A 14,101-nucleotide genomic window follows, 5' to 3' on the forward strand; every position below is an offset into this window, starting at 1 on the left:
TACATAGTCTCGCACTCGCTGCTCATGCAGATCACAAGCCCTTGCCCCAAAGAAAAACGGTATCCGTGCAGCCCCAAGCCAGCGAACACAGTCACCCCACAAAGTCAACACTCTCTCCTACCTGATCTAAATAGGGATCCTAGGTCTCCCAGTGGGGTGGGGGAGCCCTTTCACCCTCCACGCCCCGCCACCACTCGCTTGGCCAGCAGGGGAGGAGGCACAGAAATGGGCCTCCCGGGCGCATTCCCGGGGCAGCACAATGACATCACTTCCTGGGAATGACATCATCACGCTGCCCCAAGAGTGCACACACTTCCAATTTGGGCCCCAAATGGGTCAAATCAGACTGCTGCGTGAGGAGAGAAGACAAAGTGAGCACCAGCTCCCCCTCCTGCCAGAAGAGTCAGGGGACCTGGTGGTAACCCTTCATCTAAAGCTTCTCCGGTGTGCCGTTGAGGATCTATAACCCATTCTGGAAGACAGTCTTTCCCTCTCATGAGCCTTGGCCTGTATTTTTTGTTAGACAGTGCTCCCCTCCCCCCATCTAAAACAATTTCTCGTTCAACAGGGATTCAACACCCCGTAGCACGCCCCCATATCAACTCAGTTCCCATTTTTATAAGTATAAATAATATCTTCTCCACCAAGATCTGCCAACAGTGAGCAGAACCACAAGTGACAAAAGGCACAGGTTGGACACTTGTCAGCTTCCCTCAAGTTTTGGCGGGAAATGTAGGCAGCTTGGCGGAATGTTGGACAAGTGACAGTTGAAAAGTCCGTTGGACAGCAGTCGGAGAGCTAAGCTGCAAGACTAGGATGCCTACATTTCCCATCAAAACTTGAGGGAAGCTGACAAGTGTCCAACCTGTGCCTTTTGTCACTTGTGGTTCTTTCTGCTCAGTGTCCTTCTGGAATTTCTATAAGCCAAATGGGACATTCTTTCTGCTCGAGGATAAGTGGACAAAAATCTGACATTAAAACCAGCAAGACTTCAAAACCAGCGGGGGGAGAATATCTAAATATATCTCATTTCAATTTTCTGTTTGTAACCCACAGGCACATCTGATGTTAACCAGCACAGAGCCATGGTCACTGTGGAGAAACGGTATACCACTTCTTTGGCCAACCGAACGACCATCGAGTCAAACGTCCTGTTTCTCACCTGGCTGAGTCTAGAAAACCCATAGTCAGCGCAGGAGAGCAACCGTCTGTTCACACTGGTGCTCCCCAGTGACAGCCACCTGAACACCACTGATAGACCTGTTCTTCATGATTCTATCCAGCCTTCAAACACGTGGCCGTCACAACTTCTTGCAGCAGTGAGTTCCACAAGTTAATTGCGCATTGGGTAAAGAAGTGCTTCTTTCCTCTGTCCTGAATCTATTTATTGCCCATTAACTTCACTGGAGTATGGAAGAAGGAACAAATTCGTTCCATCCACTTTATCCACATTATGTACAATTATATGTATAATCTCCACTCCTTTAGTGGTCTTTTCACCCCTAAGCTCAAAAGGTCCCAAACTCTTGAGCCTTTCTTCACAAGGACACAGTTTCCAAAAACAGAAATGGCCTTCTCTGTCATGCCTGGTAAGAAGCCGCCTTGAGCCATAAGCTGGTCTGCTGCTAAGGAACTAGAGTGTGAGACTAGATGGACCTTTGGGTTTGATGTTGGAAGGCCGCTGGGGTGGGTCCGATGGATTGGCATCCTCCCCGCACCCATGAAAAAATGCATCAGATAAAAGCTACGAGACAGAAATGCCTTTGGGTCAGCTGCTATCTGAAACATGTTACACAACCTGGTAGTCTGAAGATCATCTATAGAATTGGTTAGCTTTCTAACTAGCTGTCACATATTTATCCCACCCTTTCTCCAAAAAGCTCATGGGGGTATCCATGGCTCTTCTTCTCCATTTTATCCTCCTAACAACTCTTTGTGGTAGGCTGAGAGACAGTGCTTGACCCAAGGACACCTATGCAGCTTCGTGAGCCAGTTTGGTGTATTGGTTAAGAGCGTGGGACTCTAATCTGGAGAACCGGGTTTGATTCCCCACTCCTCCACTTGAAGCCAGCTGGGTGACCTAGGGTCAGTCACAGCTCTCTCAGAGCTCTCTCACCCCTACCCACCTCACAGGGTCTTTTGTTGTGGGGATAATGATACTTTGTAAACTGCTCTGCCTGGGCACTAAGTTGTCCTGAAGGTCAGTATATAAATCAAATGTTATTATTAGAAATTCGAACTCAGGTCTCCCCTGGCCGAATCCAGGACTCTAACAATTCCACCCCAATTGGCTTTGATTAGTCTCTTCCACTTTATGTGTGGCTTGCCTGTGTCTCCGTTGCAATCAGACACACTCTCTTCCTATATATTAATCAATCTGCAATCATGGTTTTTCCTAGTTTTGCACTCATAATAACTATAACACGGATGAGAAAGATCTTGTTGTGCTTTGAAGGGCCAGGAAGGAAATCTATCCTTTTATCCCTTTTGAAACCCCATAATTGTAAGTAAGCCAAACATTGTTTGGGGAAGCTAGTTTATGTTAAGGTCCTTGAGTGCCCTGCCTCAAAGAGGAGAGGGGAAAACTGTGCATTCTTTCAGGAACTCTTGGACCAGATGGTTTTTGACACCATTACTACTTATGGAGATTGAGGGTGGGAGCAGCTGGCATAGCAGACAGGGCACAAAGAGAACAGCCAAGGAAACGATTTTTGGAGAGGATTTCCAAATATTGCTAATGTCCTCTAACAGGACACCAGTGCCAGAGTGAGCGACTAGCCTAGCTCCTTAACTAGGTCAAGTGAAATCAGGTTCGGTACTTTCCTGGGAATGAAAGAAACAATTGCTACAATCATGTGCTCTAGTTGTGGTCTAAAATCTATAGACAGTATGTGCTTTTCTGCTCGTTCTGGGTTCTAGGTTAAGAGCATGGATTCTTGTAACTGGCATGACCTGAATTACGGTCATCCTACATGGCTAGCGAAGGACGGCGCTGGAATCCCCAGCTCTTGAGGAACGCAAAGCCTTGAAGAAGGGTCCTTTTTGCTATCAAACATTATTGCATAAATCTCTCAAGGTCACAAAACTCTTCTGTGTTAAGGATCAAAGTCCAATTCACACAACTACATCTGGGTTTCTTTTAGAACGTGGCGTGGTCAACTTACCCACAAGGAGCCCTTTCACAAGCTCATTTTAAAATCAAATATCGAAGGAAGGAAATCACTTTGTGGTGACTTTTCCCACCTCCCAAACAGTCCCATCAATTGGTTCTCAGATACAAAGCTCCTGTTATGTTGCCTTTGTCTTCTTTTTCTTTTACACAGTGTAAGAACGACTAGAGTTCTCCATCTGTCATCAGCTGCAAGTGCCTGTGTGAACTCTCAGAATCCCTTTGCTGTGCATATGGAGAAAGTTGAAGATTTCTGAAGGCATGGCGTGGAATCCCGGCCGAGGTTTGACGTTGTCGTAGTAATGATGGGTAATAAATATCCCTGAAGGGTTCATGGGGAAAGCCCAGAAACCAAAAAGGTGCACTTCCTCACACAACTCGAGGGCAGCCGTCACGAGGATCAACCCCGTGCTGACACGCTTGGCTCGCACGCCTTGGTTCAGCCAATAGCGGGAGACGTTGATGAGATACTGAGGGTGGAAATAGTAGACGGCCTGCTGGGACTCGAAGTCGTCCAGGACGTATTTGACCCGGACGGAGACGTCCGTGTTGCGGGTGTTGTAGAAGGCGGGAAGCAACACTGAGGCGTTTTCATAAGCCTGCAAGACATCGTAAAACGGTTTCCTCCATTTTTCCAGCTTGTGAAACCTGAAGTCGGGGGTGGAGGTTAGATAAGAGTCGTTAGGAAGATCAGAAAATGCAAATGTTAATTGAAATATCTGCTTTACCAGTAACTCCAAATACAAGAGTAATTCCTCCTCGGCAAGGGTCCGACCATGCAGGAGAGACAGGTAAAAGATCCGAATCACGGGAACACGGAATCGTAGAAGCACAGAGCTGGAAGGAATCCCATCTAATTTAACCCTCCTGCAGAATGCAAGATATTTACTGTTACCCTCCCCACCCCCCATCAGTTACCAGGCTCATTTCAAGACTATGAGCTGCTGAGCTCTGAGCCATAGATTGGCGGTGACTCGACAGCTGTCTTGTATGTCTGTACCCCTCCATCCACGTCATGGTCCTAGGGAATGCTAATTGTCAATACTGTGACTTGATTTCATATTACAATTGTCATTGCTCTAAGGGATGCTGAGTGTCAATCCTGTGGTTTGCTTTCATATTACAAATGTTAGGTGCATCACTTTCGTTTCTCTTCTTCCCTGCCTGGGAATGCAGCTGGTAATCTATGGATTTCTCTGAAGCTCACCGAAATGACCTTGGATGTCTGAAATGTTAACATCCCTTTCTATCTTGTCTAGCTGATGTAGGAGCAAAAGTTTCCCAGAGTTTTCCTGCTCAAAACTGTGGGCTAGGGAGGAGGGAAATGTTTGAGTATTTTAGATCTGTACTTTCCCCAAGCCTCTATTCCTTTCAAAGAAGCTGTACTGCTTGGATGCTTCTTTGGCTCTAAGTAAATTTATGGACCTGTGCATATGGAAAAGACCTGATTTCTGAATAAAAGTCACTTAACCAGGGATCTGTCTGCCATATCTTACCATCCATAATCTGACAACAGCACATACCACACTTTAGTAAAGTCAGAACAGGAGCTCCCAAAATCCCAGGAGCGCCACATGTCATACTTGCAATGAGCAAAACATTGTGTGGAAGTGTCTGAAAAAACCAGAGACATCCAACTGGCCACCCAGAGCAAAATCTCCACGTGGAAGCAGCTCACCTGGGCCGTTTCCACACGGCTTACCTGGGCTCGCAACATCCCAGTAGATCACGCAAAAAATGTGGACGATCGCGTATTCTGGCACAAGATTCTGGCACAAGATTCTGGCGCGACGCTGTCACGCGACGTCGCACAAATCTCGCATGAGGAAAGGCGATCTTCCACATTTTTTGCGCAATCTACTGGGACGTTGCGAGCCCAGGTAAGCCGTGTGGAAACGGCCCAGGTGAGCTGCTCCCTGGCCTAGGCTACAGCCTTGAAGCTGCCACAGCATGCCATCACGAGGACAAATGGCTCTGCATGATTTTCACTATTACCACACTCAGGGCCGGCGCGCCCATAGAGGCCAGGTAGGCAGTGGCCTCAGAACGGACTCTGGGTGCCCTTGCGTCCAGCAGGCTTGTGCCTGGAAGAAGGATTTGCATCTTCAGCAGCTCATTCAAAGCGCACACCCTGAGGTGCAGCTGTTTCTCCAGGTCCTTCTCGCTTTCTCCTTCCCCTTCCCCTTTGCTTTCTTCTGTCATTATTCTGTCCCATCCCCCCCTCCCAGTCCCCCAAAAGAAACATATCACTTTTTTTCCTCCATTCCTTTCCAGTTTGTGAGGTGACAGGCAGGAGATCGGGGGGAATGTTTGGCCTGCGTGCGTCCTCCCAGCCTTCCCGCTCAGTTGCTCCATGGCGTGCGCCCCCACACCCCCTCCGGTGCCTCTGCACTCGAGGCAGTTGCTGGACTTGCCTCCATTGACGGCCCTGCTTGCATGGGCTCCCTTGCTTATTTCATTGCTCTGCCATGTTTATAAAATGACCTTGTTTAGGGTCTAGTAGCACTTTAGAGACCAACTAGATTTTCAGGGCGTGAGCTTTTGAGAGTCTGACTTGCTCTTCTACTACAGACCAACACAGCTACCCACATGTCCTCGTGATACACAAATTGAAAAATTCATTAACCCTTGATTTTGTATGTATTTTCCATTCTTCATTATACAAAAGAAAAATACCTCCTTTCAGAGAGGAAGAAAAATATGAATTGGACACAGGCCACATTTAAGTACCTTTCAATCCCGTTGGCTTCAGTAGAAAAGATTTAAGTTCGTGCTTAACCACCTTCAGTGAAATAAATGAAAGTCAGTATATTGGCCAGACTGTGGCCCCTGCTAAACAGCGACAGATAAAATATGCATTGTAAAGCCAGGGACTGAAATGAAAGAAATCACCATGCTACAATTGTGAGATCGGAAATTCAGTGTGGAATCCACAACGGAACAGATCTCGTATTGCAGTACCTGTATTTCTTCATATTTAAAAGGAAGGTTGCATGGGGGAGTGTAGAAATCCATGTGCATCTTTTGAACACGTTTTTCTTGACGATAAAAGGGCTTAAATTATTCCCATTTCCAGTTGCTATGAAATTATGGAGAGCAAGAACCTCGGGGATTAATGACAGGGTCTCGCTGCCTCCTTTCTGAGTTTTTTTCAATTGCACAAAGACACAGGAGGGAAGTGTAGGCAGAGGCGTAGAAACAGGCACACAGCTAACCTTTCGGTAATTATGCTGGGATTGACCGTCACAATGTCAGTCTTGATACCAACATCCGCCGTGTACTTCTCCGATAGGGGAGGCAAATTGCACCTAATGGCAAAGAAAAGAGCAACAAAAGACGTCAAATAGTAATGATTACAATTTCTCACTTATCCTTCCTCCAAGGAAGTTGGGAACAACAGACATGTGAGTTTTTATCCTACCATGCAAGGCTGAGAGAGCAAGATAGGACCAAAGTCAGTGAAACCTGGTTATGACATAAAGCCAAACTACAGTTTGGGATTATATGACGAAGCCTAAGAGCTAAACTACAAGAGACGAACTACACGAGGACGCGCACATGAAGGCAGTCGCAATGTTAGCCGGGAAGCTGAGTTTTAAAAGACAGAGCGGAAGGCTTTGTCGATTTCCCCTCTCAACAGAGCCAGCAAAGATCCCTTCTCAGAGGGTTTGTTAATTTCCTCTTCGCCTCCCGAAGGCTCTGTCAATTTCACCTCCCCTTCTAGGAGGTGAAGAGGAAACTTACAAACCCTCTGAGGAGCAATCTCCCCTGGCTCTGTAGAGAGGGGAAATTGACAAAGCCTTCCGATTTGTCTTTTAAAACTCGGCTTCCCAGCTACCATTGTGCTAGCCCTAGACCCTGCCTGTCTTGTATCTGTTGGAAGCAATGGCTGATTAGTCCTGAACGACCTTGTCTTTTTTTGTGCTACAAACTGCATCTTAGATCTGCCTACCACTGAGTTTCTTTGGATAAAAAGACTTCCTATTCCTGTCGTCCTCCCAAGTCCTCCCCCTACCTCGAACTTTGGAATAACTGATGAAGAGAATGTGCTTTTGCCGCAGCATCAGCAGCGAGTCCCGCCCATTTCTTCAGGAACGTCATTCCTTTCAGCATCTCAGGGCACAACTGTGAAGGCATGGGAAAACAGCCCAGCGAGCACGGCGCACTGAGGCGTTCTGGGCAGTGCCTACACACTCCATAAAAAAACGCATTTTTCTTCTCGTCATGGAGTCTGCTGGAAGTGAAGGTAATCATTGTAGCAAGTACAATGAACAAGAAAGGAAACAAGTGGCGTGGTGAGAATCGTGTATTTTTATAATTCCCTTTTGTCCTTCCAGCATGTGGAGACTTTGGCTAAATGTATCCCCCCAAAAAATTCACAGTAACAGGATGAAAAGCCTCTGTTTGTCTGTATCCACCCACCCAGCAAATTTCTACAAGGATGTGTCCTCGCTTGCTTCTGTGATGAGGACGACCCCTTGCACGTTAAAGCAAGGCAGGCGTGGCTCCCTCCATTGAAGCAAATGGGGAAGGGGCACACCATGTGCATGCTCAAGACGCTGCCAAATTACGCTCCAGACATCTCTCTTCCTTTCTGAGATTGAATAGGGACTATGAATGGTTATCTCATTATCACAGGTAACTGATTTCATTTACATAGGCGGGGTCAGGGAGAGTCCAGTGGCACCTGGCGTGGGCTTTCGGGGACCACAGTTCTCTTTGTCAGATGCATCTGGCGGGGAGGGCTGTGGTTCTCGAGGGCTTGTGCTGCAGTGGAATTGTATGGTCTTGGTGGTGCTGCTGGACTCTTTTTGATTTTGCTACTACAGACTAACACGGCAAACTCCTTTGAACCTTTACACAAGCAAACTGATCCCCACGCCAAAAGGAGCTGTCTGCATCTCCATATCAGAAGCAGCTGTTTACATCCCTCCTCTCCTCCTCCCCTCCCCTCTCCTCCTCTATATCTGACCAGTTTCTTCTTGCCCTCCATGCATCTGACGAAGAGAACTGTGATTCTCGAAAGCTTATGCTACAATAAAATTGGTTAGTCTTAAAGGTGCTACTGGACTCTTTTTGATTTTTCTCTTCCTTTCTGGCTCTTATAAATTCTGAAGCAGAAGGCCAAATACTTTGACCCCTGGTAGGTCTTGCTTAAGTATTTGCATTGCTATTTGGACAAAATAGTAAAGAGTCCAGTGGCACCTTTAAGACTAACCAACTTTATTGTAGCATAAGTTTTCAAGAGCTACAGCTCTCTTCGTCAGATGCATGACGAAGAGAGCTGTGGCTCTCGAAAGCTTATGCTACAATAAAGTTGGTTAGCTACTGGACTCTATTTTCTGACTAACATGTCTAACTCCGCTGGATCTAATTGATTAATTGATTGATTGGTCCTGAATTTATTGCCCATCAACTTCACTGGATGCATCTGAGTTCGGGTATTTTGGGAGAGGAAGAAAAACGTTTCTCTGTTCACTCTCTCTGCCCTGTACATAATTTTATAAACTTATACTAAACTGGAAAGTCCCAGACGTTTCAGCCTTTCCTCATAAGAAAGGTTCTCCAACCCCTTAATCATCTCGGTTGCCCTCTTCTCTACTTTCTCTAGCTCTGCCATGTTCTTTTCGAGACACGATATGTGAATAAAAGAACGCCAATTTCAATAGATCATCCTCACGGAAGTCCAAGAGATGCAACACACAGCCTGGCGCATGGTTTCGCACTCCCTTCGACTCACAAAACACTCAATGACCAGCAGATTCTTAAAAACGTGTTCCTGCGAGCATAATGCAAATGTTCAAAATGCCGCCAGTGAAAAGGATCACATAAAATCTTCACTGAATTATTGAGGTGGATCTCTGAGGCGGTCCACTGCCAACTCAACACGCCAAATGCATTTGGTAACCTTTGAAAAGAAAGCAGTATGTCATGTGACAACAGAACAAATCATTGTGGTGAGTGTATTGTTTAGGTCTGAGTCTTCCATCAGTGGAAATGCACTGAGAGCCAAGCTACAAGCGACGCCTGACACAGGTTGGACACTTGTCAGCTTCCCTCAAGTTTTGATGGGAAATGTAGGCATTCTGGTCTTGCAGCTGTAATGGAGAGCCAAGCTGTAAAACCAGGATGCCTACATTTCCCATCAAAACTTGAGGGAAGCTGACAAGTGTCCAACCTGTGTCAGGCGTCACTTGTAGCTTGGCTCTCAGAGTCTCTATAGACGAGACATCTTACATGAGGATGTGCGAGTGAAGAGAGGCGCAGGGTTAGCCGGGAAAGGTAAGCGACAGAGCAGAAGGCTTCATCACTTCCACCTCTCTACAAAGAGCCAAGAGATCGCTCCTCGGAGGGTTTGTTTATTTCTCTTTTTGCCTCTAGATCGGGAGGTGAAATTAACATGGCATTTAGGGAAGGGGAAACTAACAAACCCTCGGAGGAGCGATCTCCTGGCTCTTTGTAGAGAGGTGAAAGTGAGGAAGCCTTCTTCTGCTCTGTTGCCTACCCTTCCCGGCTAACACTGGCTGATTCCGCACACGTTGGATAATGCACTTTCAATGCACTTTTTCAATCGTTTGAGGTGGATTTTTTGTTCCGCACAAAAAAAAATCAGTTCCGAATGATCTATAAAGAGGATTGGAAGTGCATTATCCAACGTGTGCGGAATCACTCACTGTGTCTCTACTCACTCAAGCATCCTCGTGTATAGAGTCTATAGAGACTCTAATAAGATGTCTCGTCTATAGAGACTCTGAGAGAAGAGGGAGCAGGAGATCTTTCCCTTCTTCACTGCAGCCCCCCCCCCCCCCGCCTCCATGGACAATGCATGCCCTACAACCCTTGGATTCAACTTTCCCAGGGGTGGAAGAGGAGAAGCTGGAAATATCCACGATCCTTGTATGAGCAGAGCAATGGATTCAACCCAACAGGTAACTCAAGCCAGAGGACAGATGGCCCAATGGTTTAACTCAGTATGAGGCAGCTTGATATATTTATACAGGTGTTTTAAGCTCAATAAAATCATTTCATCTGGGTATTTTGGTATCTCGTTCTGAATCATAAGCTGCTCCTTGTGCACACCCACTGCTCCTATCATCATATCCAGCATGCCAAAGGAATTGTGGCAGTAGTGGAAAGGACTGTCTAGTCACAGCCGACTTACAACGTCCCTGTAGGGTTTCCAAGGCAAGAGACGAACAGAGGTGGTTTGCCATTGTCTGCCTCTGCATAGCGACTCTAGACCTCCTTGGTGGTCTCCCATCCAAGTACTAGCCAGGGCTGACCCTGCTTAGCTTCTGAGATCTGCCAAGCCTGGGCAAGCCTGGGTTACGCAGGTCACCAGGACACTTACCGAAACACAAAATCCGCCCGATTGATCTCCTGGCCACATCTGCTGTTCTTCAGAATGCCTCCATTCCCAACCACTGCACATTTCTTAAACTGGGAACGATAGTACGGCATGTCCTAGTACATAAAGTAATAATAATATTAATAATAATAACAGCTAGTTCAATTAGCTATCTTTCAGATTGCTCTCCTCTGTTTGCCTTGGTGGAAATTGCAACTGCCACGCCCACGGGCTGAGAGACACAAGCACATACAACCTTCTACAGGATCGCTAAATGCTGGATATCTGAGAGATTAAACAGCCTCCTGTATCCAGGGCTTTTTTTCTGAGAAAAGAGGTAGTGGAACTCAGTGGGTTGCCCTCAGAGAAAATGGTCACATGAGTGGTAGCCCCACCCCCTGATCTCCAGACAGAGGGGAGTTTAGATCTAAATTCCCCTCTGTCTGGAGATCAGGGGGCGGGGCCACCACCCATGTGACCATTTTCAAGAGGTTCCAGAACACGCTGCTATTTTGTTAAAAATTATCTTACAGTGCATTGCTGCGGCCTTTGAACTCTAAGTACTTTTTCCTTTCCACCCATTCATCACTGGATCTAGTCCACTGACTGCATATATTTGTGTTTATATACCGCCCACTTTTCTCTTCAGTCGGGACTCAAAGCAACGTATAACATTGTTTTCCCCTCCATCATTTTTTCACAAAAACCCTGTGAGGTAGACCAGGCTGAGAGATGGGCCCAAGGGCACCCAGTGAGATTCCAAGGTAAAAGAGAAGATTCAAACCGGGTCTCCCCTGATCCTAGTCTGACACTCTATGCCACATCAGCTCTCTGCTTGCTCAGGCTTCCGGCAAACAGATTTGCAAAGCTCAGGGACGTTCTTTTCATCACAGCAATCATTGTATAAATTCTTGTTATTTACTTCATACATAACCTGCCTTTCTCCCCATTGAGGATCCAGGATGGCTTACATAATTCTCTCCTCTAGGAGTGTGCGCTTCAGTTTCCAATTCGGGTTTTTAACTGAAATCGGGACCAATTTGGGAAGATTTGGGATTCCTGAATTGGTCCCAGCATTGCTGAGTTGAGTCAGGAATCCCGAAGCAAAGCTTCCCAAAGCGATTCATATTGCTTCGGGAAACTCTTGGCAAAGAGCAATACTTTTCTTGCTGCTTGCAAGCAGCAAGTGTTGCTTTCAAACACCCGCACTTTTCAGCTGATGGGAGGGGGATCCCTCATCAGCTGAAAAAAGCAGTGAGAGTTTGAAAGCAGCAACACTTTTCTTGCCATGTCAGCAGCTTTTTTCAGCTGATGGGGGATTACCCTCCCATCAGCTGTAATGCAGTTGGGTTTTGAAAGCAACACTTTTCTTTCCCTTTGCAAACGGCAAGAAAAGTGCTGCTTTGAGCTTCAGTGTGCTCCATAAAGATTCCCAAATCTTTACAGAGCATACCGAAGCATTTAAACCCCTGAATTGTTTTCCACTTCAGGGAAATCCGAAGCAGGAAACCAGAATATTTTTTGGGTGCAGAGTCTCATCTACTTTATTGTCACAACAACCCTGTGAGCTTGTTGAAGAAGAAAGCTCTGTGGGAAAGTTGGCACTTTTTTACATTGTTGGTAAACATGCCCAAGGAGCCAAGCGTATTGGGACAAAGTTATCTCCACTATAGAAAAAATAATAGGTAACGCAATACAACACAATCCTGAAAACTATATTGTTGAATTTATGGAAGAATAATAATATACCATCCCAGAAAATGGACCTAGTGTCATTAATGTTGACAACAGCTAAAAAAAACAGTAGCTTAAAATTAGAATGACAAAACACCTACCATTAAAAATTTGGAATACCTTAATATCAAAATAACAGACCAAATAGCTACATCAGTGAATCCCAATTACCAGTCCTTCTTTGTGGAGAGATGGATCCTCATTTTGGACTACATCACAAAATATACCTCTAAAGAGACTATAGTGCCTAGGAAATATATAGACTTCTATCTTTAGTAATCATTTTGGATTTGTAACTAAGGTATTTTTTCCTACAACTTGTATTGTACCTGCGTTTGGAACAAAGTTGTATTGTTATTATTTTGTAATGTTATTGTTGAAAAGTTTATAAATAAAAAGTTTTTTTAAAAAAGAAGAGAGCTCTGACTCTCGAAGGCTTATACTTTGAAAATCTTTGTTCTCGAAGGTGTCCCTGGACTCAAACCCTGTGAGGTAAGCTGAGAGCGTGTGACTGGCCCAAAGTGACCCGTTAAGTTCATAATGTGCAATTCTACCTCCTTGAGAGTGAATCCTACATAACCCAGCAGGTCTTACAGCCAAGTCAGCGCAATTGTGTAGTGCTTCTTGTTCACTGCATAGAATAGTAAAATGGCTGGCAGCCCCTGGGGAGAATGAAAGCAGCAAAACTAGGCCACCCGCAGACGAGGCCGAGGTCGATATTTACTCAGGAAACTCCCCAAGTATACAGGAACAACATCACTTTTGGAAATTAAGCAAAAAAAACCTGGTTGCTGGTTCGTGCTGTCTTTTGGTCTCGGCTTGCTCCAGGCTAGCTTGTCTTAAGGGAGTAGTGGGGTATACCTCACCTTCGCAGTTTCCAGCCCTCGCTTCTCTGCTCAGCTCACTTCTTTTCCACTCTCACTCCATCCTCTCCCCTCCACTCTCCATTCCCACTCATCCCACCCCGTCTTACCTACGGAGACATCTTTTATGTGGGTTACTGGGTTTAGCCCCCGCCTCTCCCACCTGCCTGGGTCACTGACCACCCCCTTCTGCCTGTCCAAGGGGGCTGGCCCAATCTGGGCCTGGTCTGCACTGTGGTTCCCTCCCTCTGTTGCCTCTCTGGCCAATCTGCGTGTTTCTGCAGGGGGGGCTGGCGGGACCCTTTCATGCACTGCGCCAGTTGGGGCATCTGTCTGATTCTGCGGCTCATGGAGTTGTCTCAGCTGTCAAAGGTAGGGGCTGAGTGTCCTCTTTGGTGTCTGCTGCCGGGCCGCACTTGTCTGAGCTTCTCTCTCCCTGCCCATTCTCGGGTCCTTGGGTTCCTCCCCCCTTGAGCTGTCTTCCAGGCCCCACCACCCTCCGCCCTGCTCTTGCAGGAGTCCCCTCTCTAGCCTTCCAAATGGGAGCCGTTCGGTACCTTCTGCCTCGGCTGGTGTTGTGCAGCCTGTTGGGGGTAATTCCAGAGGGTTTGTGGTTAAGTCCCGGGGGGGGGGGTCTGAGCCGAGGGCCTCCGGACAAGCTGAAACAGCCGTAAAGTCTACTTTGGCTCTCATAGAGTCAGTGTGGTGTAGTACTCAAGTACTAGACTAAGATCTGGGAGACCCAGATTCAAATTCCTCAAAGCTCGCTGGGTGACTATGGGCCAGTCACACTTTCACAGCCTAACCTACCTCACAGGGTTCTTATGAAGTTAAAATGTGATGGAATAGTTGACTCAGCATGCCTTGGACATTGGGGGGGGCGCTGCATGCCTCTGTGTATATATGTAACTCTCTTGATAGTAAGGTGCTTCTCTTTGTCTAAGGCAAGAATACCTCTTGACTCCTCCTCTGTCTCTGTCTTTCTTG

At 46.5% G+C, this 14,101-nt stretch overlaps 1 protein-coding gene across 2 annotated transcripts in view; it reads right to left on the minus strand.

The window, feature by feature from the left end:
- Nucleotides 1-897: 897 nt before the first annotated feature.
- Nucleotides 898-14,101, minus strand: part of ST8SIA5 (ST8 alpha-N-acetyl-neuraminide alpha-2,8-sialyltransferase 5) — a 68,915-nt gene continuing 55,711 nt past the window's right edge. For both annotated transcript variants that reach the window (XM_054986739.1, XM_054986738.1), the window contains 3 exons: nt 10,521-10,633; nt 6,385-6,477; nt 898-3,817 (listed from right to left, as the gene is read on the minus strand). In XM_054986739.1, the coding sequence (XP_054842714.1) occupies nt 3,355-3,817; nt 6,385-6,477; nt 10,521-10,633 (669 nt within the window). In that variant the 3' untranslated portion in view covers nt 898-3,354. The remainder of the gene's footprint in view (nt 3,818-6,384; nt 6,478-10,520; nt 10,634-14,101) is intronic.

The sequence above is a fragment of the Eublepharis macularius genome, chromosome 8, assembly GCF_028583425.1.
Source record: "Eublepharis macularius isolate TG4126 chromosome 8, MPM_Emac_v1.0, whole genome shotgun sequence".
In the NCBI taxonomy this organism is placed as follows: domain Eukaryota; kingdom Metazoa; phylum Chordata; class Lepidosauria; order Squamata; family Eublepharidae; genus Eublepharis; species Eublepharis macularius.